At 45.4% G+C, this 12368-nt stretch overlaps 6 protein-coding genes across 6 annotated transcripts; 2 read left to right on the forward strand and 4 right to left on the reverse strand.

Moving 5' to 3' along the window:
- Positions 1-258: 258 nt before the first annotated feature.
- On the reverse strand, positions 259-1699 carry L203_100181 (uncharacterized protein; the record flags this gene model as incomplete). Its single annotated transcript, XM_066209643.1, has 4 exons — positions 259-537; positions 590-949; positions 997-1591; positions 1644-1699. The coding sequence occupies 4 exons, from the start codon at positions 1697-1699 to the stop codon at positions 259-261; spliced, it is 1290 nt and encodes a 429-aa protein (XP_066065740.1).
- A 1184-nt stretch (positions 1700-2883) lies between these two features.
- Positions 2884-4907, reverse strand: L203_100182 (uncharacterized protein; the record flags this gene model as incomplete). Its single annotated transcript, XM_066209644.1, has 3 exons — positions 2884-4393; positions 4447-4592; positions 4638-4907. The coding sequence occupies 3 exons, from the start codon at positions 4905-4907 to the stop codon at positions 2884-2886; spliced, it is 1926 nt and encodes a 641-aa protein (XP_066065741.1).
- Positions 4908-5197: 290 nt separating this feature from the next.
- L203_100183 (uncharacterized protein) lies at positions 5198-5821 on the reverse strand (the record flags this gene model as incomplete). Its single annotated transcript, XM_066209645.1, has 4 exons — positions 5198-5243; positions 5293-5471; positions 5523-5757; positions 5802-5821. The coding sequence occupies 4 exons, from the start codon at positions 5819-5821 to the stop codon at positions 5198-5200; spliced, it is 480 nt and encodes a 159-aa protein (XP_066065742.1).
- Positions 5822-6152: 331 nt separating this feature from the next.
- Positions 6153-7400, forward strand: L203_100184 (uncharacterized protein; the record flags this gene model as incomplete). Its single annotated transcript, XM_066209646.1, has 3 exons — positions 6153-7087; positions 7132-7310; positions 7357-7400. The coding sequence occupies 3 exons, from the start codon at positions 6153-6155 to the stop codon at positions 7398-7400; spliced, it is 1158 nt and encodes a 385-aa protein (XP_066065743.1).
- Positions 7401-7905: 505 nt separating this feature from the next.
- On the forward strand, positions 7906-9613 carry L203_100185 (uncharacterized protein; the record flags this gene model as incomplete). The annotated part of the gene is made up of 3 exons (XM_066209647.1): positions 7906-9147; positions 9195-9426; positions 9480-9613. 3 exons carry the CDS (start codon positions 7906-7908, stop codon positions 9611-9613), a joined length of 1608 nt encoding a protein of 535 aa, XP_066065744.1.
- A 243-nt stretch (positions 9614-9856) lies between these two features.
- L203_100186 (uncharacterized protein) lies at positions 9857-12242 on the reverse strand (the record flags this gene model as incomplete). The annotated part of the gene is made up of 10 exons (XM_066209648.1): positions 9857-9922; positions 9984-10136; positions 10200-10333; positions 10396-10622; positions 10684-10766; positions 10826-10934; positions 10991-11115; positions 11171-11577; positions 11625-11827; positions 11884-12242. The coding sequence occupies 10 exons, from the start codon at positions 12240-12242 to the stop codon at positions 9857-9859; spliced, it is 1866 nt and encodes a 621-aa protein (XP_066065745.1).
- Positions 12243-12368: the final 126 nt, after the last annotated feature.

Below are 12368 nucleotides of genomic sequence, written 5' to 3' on the forward strand. Positions count from 1 at the left end.
GGACCGGCTTCCGGCTATTTATTGACCTCAAACGATTTCCTTTGTGCCAAAATCGGCGATTTGGCGGCGATCGCCGCAACCTTTTGTCCCCTAGCCGTATATCTCTCTCTTTTCTTCCTCTAATAATGGAATGTCTTAACAGGAGACATGTATATGTTGAAGCATATAGAGAGAGAAGCGGTCACAGCTGAATGTAACTGTGCCAGCGCAATACGTAATTCAAAGTCCATTCGACATATAGACTCGCTGCAATCCTTTCTACTCTAAGCCTTCTCTTCTTCGCCAATCCTTCCTTACTTCTTCGCACTTGTCAACAATTCCCTTTGGCAGCCCTAATTCTTCAGCCTTTTCCCAGTTATCTATCTCTGCGTATTCTACTTTTGTGTTGCCCCATCTTTGCGCTCTGACTGAGAATCTCTGCGCAGAGACTTGGGTGGCTGGTATTAGATACCGGGATGGGACAAGTGCAGCGTAAACCATGGGTTTTGCGCCTTCAGAAGGATATACTGGGTGGTAAGGGGATCCTAAAAGGCGGCACTATAAGAAGGCTCAGTTGGTTCTCACGGCAGAGTGGAAATGGTATACCTACAACGTAAAAGGCAGTCCAATACCAAAACCACAAGAAATTTTGTAACCAAGACCATTCACCCAGACCCGCATTGAAAAAGTTTGTAGCCACACAGCCTGGATCCACTGTCAACACTCTTACCTCTCTTTCATTCTGGTCAATGGCAGGGCTGTTCAATTCTCTATCGAGTTGGAGCATCACAAGATCACCCATGTACTTGCTAGCGCCATATGACTTGGGATACGAAAGAAGCATGTGATCATCTAGAGGGAGTTGCTGCAGTTTTGAAAACAAGGCCGTTCCCGACGACGTATAGACTATTCGTTGTGAAACTGAAAGGTTTGTTGGGGAATTGCGAAGGAGTGGTAGCAATTCTCGTGCCTGCTTTTGTTTAGCCGTCACCATGTGCACTCGGGAAACAAGCCAACCATAATGTAAGGCGCAAGCACATTTGTTCCCCAAGCCAGCCCTCTCTCGCCATCACTACTCATTGCACCTTTTATTTCCTTGTCATATTTCGGCTGACTTAAAGCAGTTGACAGTCCTTCCGTCGCTATCTGTTTGAAAAACATATAAAAGTCTAGACCACAAAAGGCGCCCATACCGGCATTGAGGAAGAGCGATGTTATATGCGGGTAACGAGCTCTGAGTCTGTCGCAGAAGGACAGGACACCGGTATCGCCGCCTGGACGGTCCAGATCAACACCCTCCCAGACAATATGGAGACCTTCTCTCCATCCCTGTTTCATTAACCCTCGCGCTTCACGCTTTTGGAGTTCCTTTTCATGTCTTTTCAATAAAATTTTCTTAGCCTCCTGTGCTTTCTTCTGTGACCGACAAGCCAAAACCAATGTCAATGTCGTCTCTGGCCCGGAAACGCTGGTATCAGAAGGCGAGGAGTCGATCAAGGGCCTGAGAAGAGGTGGAACGGCAGTAGCTTGTGGTAATAATCCCGGCATGGGTACGGATGAAGGAAGGGAGAGATTTGTGAGTAGCTGCTGGCATACACCAAGGCCATACCCACTAAATCATCGTCTAGCGTCAACATTATCATGCCTACAAACAACGTACGCACCTATTAGCGCCGGTAACGACTGCTATAACTCTGTTTGGATCTGGTTGACATGCCATTACAATTTTCAAAGTTGATTTGAAAAAGATAAAGTAGTAATGATTGACTTTCCAAAAAAAGTTAGAAATCTGTTTCTAAATATTATTATTATTCCCAAAATGGTCTTTTCAGAAAATTTGGGATCGGACAATAATTCTATTTTGGGCAATAATTCATTTGTTGAGATATAAAGAATTGAACAAAACTTTTGACTTTGCTTTTTATAATTATTGCAGTTATATATGTATTTACTATTAATCAACGACTCAAACATTAACAGGCTCTAGTGCTTCAGTAGCTCAACTAAACCAGCAAGGAAAGACGGTAGGCGATAAAGGTGTGAAGAAGTATGAAAAATGCTCAAAAAGTGAAATGTTGGGACTCTGAAACTTCCAGAGAGAAGCCTTTAAGATGGATCAGATTGATTTGCCCAAGTATTAACAGAGCTCCTGTTAGCTCTAGGATCTGGCTGGCTAGCTAGTAAAGCTCGTGACGATGCCATTGACTTATCTGTTTATTGGGATTTGAGTACTGACCTGTAATACTGCATGTGTTGGTAGAACTTTGGGATTTGTGTTGGACTCTACAAACTGCCCATGCAAGCTCAATACAACCAACAAACTGCACATGAAGCCTTGCAACCTGCTCAAAAGCAACGTGACTTGTGTAAGTTCATGGTAATCTTTTTGTGTTGTGCTGAAATATTACCCAACGACTCTGAATATCTTTCAAGGACGAGGATAATGGTTTAGAAAGTCTGAGGCGAGGATGAGCTCGAGTCAGTGTTTGTTGCTGATGTTGTGCTGAAGGCATGGCCCATTCTTTTGTAAGGGCATCATTCGGCCCATGTTAATGACGGAATTGAAGCTTCTGGGACCAAGTGGACAATGCTTTCTCTGTTTGTCGGCCTTTTGCGGATGCTTGGCAATTGAGCATGAGCTATTTACAACTCTGTGGGCGTTGAGTTATAAAGGTGTTATCAGGTAGCCGCTTGATCCAAGTGCACTTTTTGATAGCATAGGGGCAGTAGACAGTGATTGAAGGAACAAGTCTCGTGTAACGATTCCCTCCAGTATATACAAAAAAGGTCGAATGAAGAATAATGCATGATGAAACAAGAGAAATGCTTGTTCGTTGCATGTTGTATAATATCCATGATGCTTTATATGCCATTGCGATCCCTTCCAGTTCTATTCACTTCCCTCTATTCTAGTTTCCCTTCATCTGTTCTTGATGTTGAGTCTTTCGTTTCAAAGATCTCATCCAACAGCCTCATGTCCCATCTTCCCAGCTTCCGTCTTGGTTGCCTCTCTCCTTCAGTTTCCGTATCCGCACCATTGTCAAGTGATGATTGCTTAGAGTCGGGAAAGAACATTTTGTACAGCGATGTATGTTCCTCAGTCTCAGCCAACACTATACTCACCACCTTTTGTTCCCCAACTTTTGCCGTTGCCCCGACATCAGTTGTCATCCCAAGCCGACCCAGCCGACCTGTGACGATATCATAAAATGTTGCTCGGCTCTCCATACCTCTATTTTTACGTTGCGCGGGGGTGAGGCTTGATACGTCCATACCTGAAAGTAGATAAACTCTGTGTAGTAAGGGAAGGTGTATTCCGGGAATAGATGATCTTGCTGCTAGTAGTATAGGTAATGAAGCCGCCTCGCCTCGTCCTTCAGCTTGTGTCGTAGAGGAAGAAAATGAAGGAAGACCAAATTGAAGCACCTCAGGTGTGAGTATACTTGTCGGTATATTCAATTCGTCTAAATCCCTACCCACCTGCTCAAGCGATACGCCTTCAGGAGGTAATGCTAGCGAGAAAGTACCTGCAGGCGGTGGATCAACGGAATGCAACAAAGCAAAATTCTCGAGGATAAAGGGGTGTAATTTGATAGAGGGGATTATAGATGAAGGCTGCGCCATGCTCGGTGTGTCACGGTCCATGGGGACCATATCACCTGTGACGGGATTGACCAGCATGACGTTGTGCTCAGGCTTTTTCTGCCTCGCATCTCGTTCAAACCTATCTAGTCCGGCAGCATGATCGGCAGCTCCGACAGCTTCCAAAATCTTTTGCCTGAAAATCTTCTTATTCGTACTTGCACTCTGCGTAAAGTCGAGATCAACTACTCTGTTCCCTCTCCGCACCCAGCCTCTTGTCTTGAGAAATCGCTTGAAATCTCGCGTCAAGGTAGCACTCGTCCATATAGTGTTAATTTCATCTCGTCTACGAGAGAAATCGAGTTTCCCTTGAGATGTGATGGTGATATCGAGGAGAGAGGTGAGAATGGATACGATAGGCGGGGGATGGCGAATGAGTGGGTGAGAGCTGAGGTCTCGCGATGAGGTATGTCGCGACGGTAACGGGCCGAGTAATGTATCTGGTTCATCAAGAAATATATGCGTCAACGCTGGAGTATGAGACACATTGAACTGCGACATGTTTTTGGCAGTGGAGATGACTATAGGCGTGTCGGGTAGCGGATAATACGGCAACTTGTCTCCTTTAGCTACAAGGCCTGGAGTGAGAAGAGTGATTAGTGGAGTGGAGGAAGATGCTGGAGGGGAAAGTTTGTACAAGAGGTTGAATATTTGATGAGCAAGGTGTGGGGTAGGTACAATTATTATTATTCTTGGTCCTTTTTGACTCTTGCTATCATATTTTCGCTCTTGAAAGGCGAGCTTTAAAGCTTCAAGGGCAATGGCCAGAGTCCTACAGAGGTTGTTCAATGTCTTTCTTCATCACAAGGTAGATTCATTACGCACTTGCCTCGACCCATATCGTCCTTCAAGTACACTTCATTTCCCGAAGATACAGACAGAAAAAACAGCAGCTGAGCTTCAGTGGGTTCTCTTACGTGGGGAAAATGTTGAGCGAGTTGCAAGAGGATAGAATGAGGAAATCCCAAGCCCTAGGACCAGCGTCAGCAAGATTAAAAAATGAAGAGAACACATACCTGCCATTCTGGCAAAAGTCTATCCTGCTCTTCCAGACTGTTTTGCTTGACTATACCTGGCACAGTTTCATACTCTTCCGCCGCAATCGCTCTGTTCTTCTCAGATCGGGTTTCATTCAGAATACTTTGATCTCCTTGAGTGGTGTACAACCTGGCCGTATGCTTCCATACTTGAGCATTACGAGCGATAGAGCAAGACAGAATGCTCGTTGTTGCAACTCGTCTAGTTAAAGCTTGGTGAAATGGATTGAAAACTTTAGAAATCAACATTATTTTGATATTTGACCAAGAAAAAATTATAAAATGGAGAATGATTGCCTCCACCTCTGCCTAAAAAAAGTTACCCATCAACCTTTCAAGATAAATCTAATGTTTGATATATGAATATTTACAAGTACAAATACAATCAAATTTGTTCGACTTTAATTTACAAATAGTAACAAAATGGTCTCAAGCGTTGTTTGCGCAATGTCAACCAATGTCATAGATGGAGAAAGATGCATTAATTCAACTGAATCCAAACATCCATCTCTCCTTTTCACACTACCGCAACGTATGGCCTAGGCGGCGCTGGGCTTGGTTCCAGGCTCAAAGGTATAAGTAAGACTTTTGTTGCATCAGCATTTATTTAAAACAGACCAAAAACACCACTTACCCGCACTTGCCGCAAGCTTGTCTGTCCTTGTGCCAAGCCATGAAAACACCGGCACCACAGGTGGGAGCAGGACACTCTCGTCGAAGACGCTGGATCTTGCCGTCGGATCCAACCTTGTAATACTTGAGAATGGCCATCTTGACCTTCTTTCTCTTGTGCTTGATCTTCTTAGGAGTGGTCTAAAGAAAAAAATATAAGCATACTGTCTGCTCAAAACGCATCAGACTGACATAGGTCTTCTTCTTCCTCTTCTTACCACCACCACAGAGAGAGAGAACCATGTCAATGGTAGACTCCTTCTCAACTCCATAGGAAGCAAGGGCACGCTCGTCATCCATCTGGACACCGGCATAGATGAGTCGCTGCTCAGAAGCGGGAATACCCTCGGCAGCGGCAATCATGCTCTTAAGAGAAGCAACGGGAGTGGTAGTCTCGACATCGCGAGCAAGAGTCTTGCCGGGAAGACTACACGGCGTCAGCGTTGTTACCAACGTAGATGACATACTCACGTTCTGACGAAAATCTGCATTTTGAGCTTGTCTATCCAAGTTGTGGAGTCCTCGAGAAGCTTGGAAAGAAAAGAGAAATTTGGCAAAATGAATTTTTAGTAGTGGATGATAAAATGCCGAAATGCCGCCAGTGGCAGTTTTTCATGCCCAATATACTATTAGCTATCTATTTTTCCGCGTGGTACCCAAAATAATTTGGGAAGTCACGTCCCAAAACTCCCCTTGGTTCACATTTTTGCCACTCTTCTCTTTCTTTTACCTTTCCATCCTCATACGTCTTCCATTTTTTTACTCTTCCCTCATTCCCCCTATTCTATTCTCAATCCCTCCGTATCCGTCCTCTCTCCCACCATGTCTGACCCCGTCTCCGCTCCCACTTCCGCCGCTCTCGACGGAAATATTTCTCCCAAGACGGCTCCTACTCAGTCAATCCCGACGTCTCCTCCTACCGCTTCCGTCGCCTCCGCCACTGCTCAAACTACTTCAGAACACCAACTCTCTCTCAGGTCACTCGTCTCTACCAAGGAGGCTGGCATCATCATTGGCAAATCCGGCGCCACAATTGCTTCCATTCGAAACAGCACCGGCGTTAAGGCCGGCGTTTCAAAGGTGGTCCAAGGCGTCCAGGACCGGGTGCTTAACGTCACTGGGGAATTGGATGCAGTAGCTGCAGCTTACGGTCACGTGGCTCATTTATTACTTGAGACTCCCCTCTCTGACTCATCCCTTCCACCTCCGCCGGTCGGCTCATTTACTTCTGTCCGCCTGCTCATCAGTCACAATCTCATGGGCACTGTCATTGGGCGACAAGGTCTCAAAATCAAGCAGATCCAGGATCTCTCGGGGGCGCGTATGGTAGCGAGCAAAGAGATGCTACCTCAATCTACAGAGCGTGTCGTCGAAGTTCAGGGTTCGGTGGATGCCATCAAGACGGCCGTGTTGGAAATTGGCAAATGTTTGCTCGAGGATTGGGAACGTGGAGTGGGTACAGTTTTGTACCACCCTGGCGCCGCTGGCGATGCTGGTGTCCTTGCTGGTGGTCTTGGCGCTCAGGCTGTCACTGGTTCCACGGGTGGTATCAGGAGAACCTCTGTTGCTGCCAGTTTTGTTGGAACTCCCGGCTTCCCTGCTGCTGGTGACAGAAGGGTTTCTCGAGGGAGTCTGTCTGGTCCCTCTGGTCCTGCCTCTGAAAGAAGACAGAGTGAACCTCCTCAGGTTAATTTGAATGACCCTAACCTCCGAACTCAAAATATCTCTATACCTAGTGACATGGTTGGTTGCATCATGTAAGTGGCATCAGACTCGTTGAGGATTATGCTAATTTGGTTAGTGGGCGAGGAGGTTCCAAGATTACTGAAATTCGTCGTCTTTCTGGCTCTCGAATCTCAATTGCCAAGGTTCCTCATGATGAGACAGGCGAACGCATGTTTACTATTCAAGGAACTCCTGAGGCTACTGAAAGGGCACTAATGTTACTGTACTCTCAGTTGGAGAGTGAAAAAGAGAGGCGTAAGTCCATTTATAATGAGAAGAATGCCTGCGCTCATATGCATAGGGGTCAATGGCACCGTTGAGGCCCCTGCTGGAGACTTTGCTTAAGTCATTCCCATCATCGCTTGACTGGTTTATTCTTCTGCCGGTCCTGACTATCAAAAACCTGAAAAACCTTAAAAATATGATCAACCTCTTATGTGTCATTTTACTCAGCCTCCCCTTTCTGACCATGCGCTCTTATCTCTCGTATTCTCGCTGATTTCGCAATTCTCATGGGTGTTTCGCTTTATCCGTTGCCCTTTCTCCATTGCTCTCATTCAATTTGTGCCCTAATGACACATTGGAAATGTGAGACTGGGGGTGTAGATGAGCCTCTAAAAAAGTGAAAGATTATGCAACAAAAGAATGTTTTACATGTGCTTTCATGAAAGTTGGAATGGATACGAGAATAAATGTATCAGGCTGGGAATTATTTTTTTGGTGGGATGTAAATCTTTAATGGAAACAATTGGGAACGCGGAGATTTTGGCATGTCCACTTCGCGCACGTTATATATAGTGAAATGACGCAAACCGAAATATTTTTACTTTATACAACTGACTGATTCTTCATGAATTCACTATCTCGGCTAGATGCTTTTATCTCTTCCAAATTTGCTCCGAGACTATCGAGTCAATTGCAGCAACAACGTCCTCAAACTGCGAGAGGAAGAAGAAGACGAAGACAGACATATACCTCGGTGACTGTCCCTCCTCCAACGACTCCTATCGTACTCCGTATAGCGCTGGTATTATGGTCTATACTATTGTCCATTTGGCGCAGTTTTGTCGGTGAAACTCGTGCAACAAGGGGACGTGTTCGTCGCCGCAGAGCCAGGAATAATGGCAGTAGTGGAATGGGTGGTAGTAGTCCGTTGAGTGGCTTGGGCGGGTTGAGGGAATTGAGCGAGAGAATGATGGCCACCGCCACAGGAATTACGTCTGGCGAAGAAGGAGAAAGAATGAGTGAAGGAGAAGGTAGTGAAGAAGAACCACAGTCCCGCCATGATGAGCGAGAGCCTTGGGTGGATCCTGTGACTTTTGCCCCAAAAGGGCAAGAAAGCATGGGAGATAATCCTCCTGACGAAGCTGAATTTGTAGCGACGTCTTCGTTGGACAGTAATAACGGATCGGATCAAGATCTGAAAGAGGAAAAGACGATGCAAGGAAGCGAGGAAAGAAATCCTGACAGAACTTTCGCTTTCTGGCTACGGTCTGCAAACCCAGAGGTCTCTCTTGAGTCCAACCGTGATGAGGATACGGTAGCAACATCGGCCAGAAGGAGATCTATACCGAAATTTCAAAAAACACCACCAACAAGTATTTTGGAAAACCCGTTGACCCCAGCCCAAGGTTCAGCTTCAGCACCTATCCCTATCCAGAATGGTAAACCGCAACCCGCCTCACCAGCACACCGTCATCGATCTGGCTCCCGGCTCCTTGCCAATCCCATCTCTACTTCCCTCCTTGATCCTTCTGTTCCTGCTCCATCGTCTAATGCCGAATCATCCCTTTTTCGCCCATCTCCATCTCCAAACCCCAGACGTTCAGCCACAACGCCTTTTCACCTTCAAAAGACGCTTATTCTTGATTTGGATGAAACGTTAATTCATTCCACATCACGTCCGCTCAACTACCCTGGGAGGAATTCGGGTGACGGAGGTATTTTAGGGCTAAGTTTGGGTAGCTTAATGGGTGTTGGCAGGAAAGGTAAAGGGAGAGAAGGAGGACATACAGTTGAAGTGGTTGTAAACGGAAGAAGCACCATGTACCATGTTTATAAACGTCCTTATGTGGATCATTTTCTCAAAAAGGTAAGCCTGCTTGTTCTAGATATGTCGCTGAAATTCTGCGGCGATAGGTTGCATCATGGTACACTCTTGTTATCTTTACAGCGTCCATGCCTGAATATGCCGATCCAGTTATAGATTGGCTTGATAATGGCCGAAACTTGTTTTCGAAGAAGTTATATAGAGAGAGTTGTCATCTACAAGCAAATGGAAGTTATATCAAGGATTTGGAGTTGGTAGAAAAGGACTTGGGCAAAGTATGCTTTATGGATAACTCGCCAATTAGCTATAGCTGGAACAAAGGTATGGTGCTTGGCTTGTATCCTTGAAGTAAGAGACTGACAAGAAGTGACTAGCCAATGCTTTACCAATCGAAGGTTGGACATCCGATCCAAACGATGAAGCTCTTCTTCATTCAATACCTGTCCTGGATAGTTTGAGGTTTGTGAATGATGTCAGAAGTGTTTTAGGTATAAGAGGGTTCACTTAGCTTAGAAGCACTATCTCGCACAAGTCATTGTATGCCAATATCTATTTGCACCATATATTCATCTTGTTTGCAGATCTGAGCTCATAAAATCCGTATTCCTTCCTCGGAGACACTTTCATCTCACATGGAGACAACAGCTATGCTACATCTATACAAGTAAAGATCACTATCACCACATACAGTTGTATCAACAGTTTTGTTTACAGCTACAGATTTTAGAAGCTAGCCTTTTATGTGTGAAATTTACACAGGTCCTACAAGCTGGAACAACAGCTTCCTTACAAATCCACTCATTGCCTCTGGCTGATGCTAATTGCAAAGTCACCAACTCAGCCTTTTCTTTCCAAACCATAGGAAGTAGGTGACGCACCTTGTAAGCATCCATAACCATTCCCATGGCCGCCATTCCTAACACAGCTTCTCCAAACGGTACAATCGGAACCCACGCCCTTCTTTTTGCGCTGGACCAAGCGGATTCGAGGGCTTTGGGCAAGACGTACATGGCTAGCTCTGCTCGGCGTTTCTTTGTTGGTGGCGTCAGTGGCTCTGTGTGAATTGGGCGAGAAACAATGAAAAAACTGCATACCTTCTCTTCAAGCAAAAGCGATAGGCAAGTCGTAAATCCCATTGCCCAAAAAACCTGCTTCTTTTTCAATAGATCCCTCAATCCTTGAGTCCCGTGTTGGTGCTGAAGAATTTGGACTCTTGCGCAAAACAAAGCTTTCAGTCCATCAGCACTTTCCTTGTATGGTCACTTGGTCGTTTGGGAACCATGAGCTTACTCTGATAGATTGTTACAAACATTCCTAAAAACGAACAGCTCCTTGTGATGCCCCATCCGGCTCGTCTAAGCATTCCTAATGGGTCTCGTTTAAAGTGGTGTCGACGGAGGACAAGCATGGGTATAAGGTGAAGAGCCGAGTAGACAGGAAGCATGAATCGGTAAACAGCAAAGAAGCGGCGAAAATTCGTTTCAACGCAGGAATTGCACCATGGGTGAACCATCTCGCTGCCAATAAGGATGAGTAAATCAGATATGATAAAACGGATGAGAAAAAATTTCAGCGTACCAGGGAACAGAAGTCAACTTTGCGCCGTCGCGGATTTGTTGCAATACAACCTTGAGCTGCCTGCGATTTGAAGGGGTAATCAACTGGAATCTAATCAGGTCTTGCTCTCGAAATAACCTTGAATAACAAAAAAGATTTATACTTTGTAATCAAGAGCTTTCTGTGCCATATTTTCGTCAATTATGTTATTTCGAACTAGGCTCCTATTTGCTTGAATGGCAAATTCTGGGACTCTTGATGCAGACCGAATCCTGTGAGAAGCGTTTTATGAACCAAGCAATGTATAAGCTACTTAAGAGTCACTTACCACGAATAATACTCTTTGGGTATCGTTTCGGGACTCATCAGGAAAGCAAACATAATCTGCCCACAGCATGCTCCAAAAACTATTAAGTCTCCGTAGGGGATGTGTAAACCCATACGAGGGGTATACTGGTTGTAAGATGCTTGTAAACCTCGTACAAACATTCTGTTATAGTAAGTTTACGGATGAGAGCAGAGACACGTACTGTTGAGCTACACCCGTCCGCCGCGATTTGCTCTCGAACAAAAGTCCTAATGAACCAACTGCACCAGCCACAGCTGCCTGCCACCTCCTCTCCCCTTCTGCTCCTTCACGCTCTGGTGGCCCAAACGTCGCCCTGTTCCATAGACCATGCTTGAGACGTCTTTTGTAATAGGTCAATGGAGGCGCGAGACGAAGGATGTGGAGGGTAAATATGTAAAGAAACGTGAATGTTCCCATCATACCCCCAAAGCGCCACGAATCGAGAGCAAACACTGTATATATAAGTAGACGTAAGGTCGTTTTTGATTTGCGGCGACGTAGAAGGCGAAAGAGTAGCAATAGGATATTGATACCTGATCGGACGGAGAATGCTAGAATGAAAGAACCTGTCGTGGGTGTCAGCTCATCAAAAAATTTGACATATATGACCCACGTAATCCACGCTTAAGAGCCAGTAAAGCTGCGCGTTCGTTGTTAGAAGGCAAAAGGCGTCTCTCGCTCTCTTTCCGCCAGACGAGGTCACGCCCAGCGCGAGATACTTCGGCAAAAAATCGTGTTCTTTCAGCGTGATTGGCAGATAAAAGAATAAGAGAGTCAAGAGAGGCCAGGGATAGAGTTCGTCGTATTTGATCGGCACTAGAATGGTGAAAGCAACTCAGCTTATGGATGAGCCGAACTGTTAGCATACTTACGCCTCAGAAAAGTTGGGAGTTCCAGGTTCGCTAGAGAGAAAATTTCTTTGATCATAAGGTAAACCTTTTTTTCCTAGCCGTCCTTCTTCCAGAGCCTTGTCTGGGAAACAGGCATTGTTGCCATCTTCATCAATCGCAAAGGTAGCGCTATCCGTTATGGCCTGTGTAAAGCGAAGAATTTTCCTTCCTCTTGTTACATGATCAATCTGATGACTCCCTGATGTTGACAAGGCGGACACTGTCTGGCGCAAGATGGATGCTTTTGAATAAGGATGACTCTTTTGCTGTGTATCCTTGGCAGCAACTGATGAGCTATCAGACCGAACGGGGTCGCTAGATTCCAACGATGGAGGTGGCATTGGAGGTGCAATGAGGATTGGTGAACAAGATACAATAACAACCTTTGGGTGCCATGGATCAGCCTTGCCAATTCTTTTAGCCACTCTCTCTTGCAAATTTCTTGTCTCTAAATAGCTTGATTCTTC

The sequence above is a fragment of the Cryptococcus depauperatus genome, chromosome 1 (genome assembly GCF_001720195.1).
Source record: "Cryptococcus depauperatus CBS 7841 chromosome 1, complete sequence".
Taxonomy (NCBI): Eukaryota; Fungi; Basidiomycota; class Tremellomycetes; order Tremellales; family Cryptococcaceae; genus Cryptococcus; species Cryptococcus depauperatus.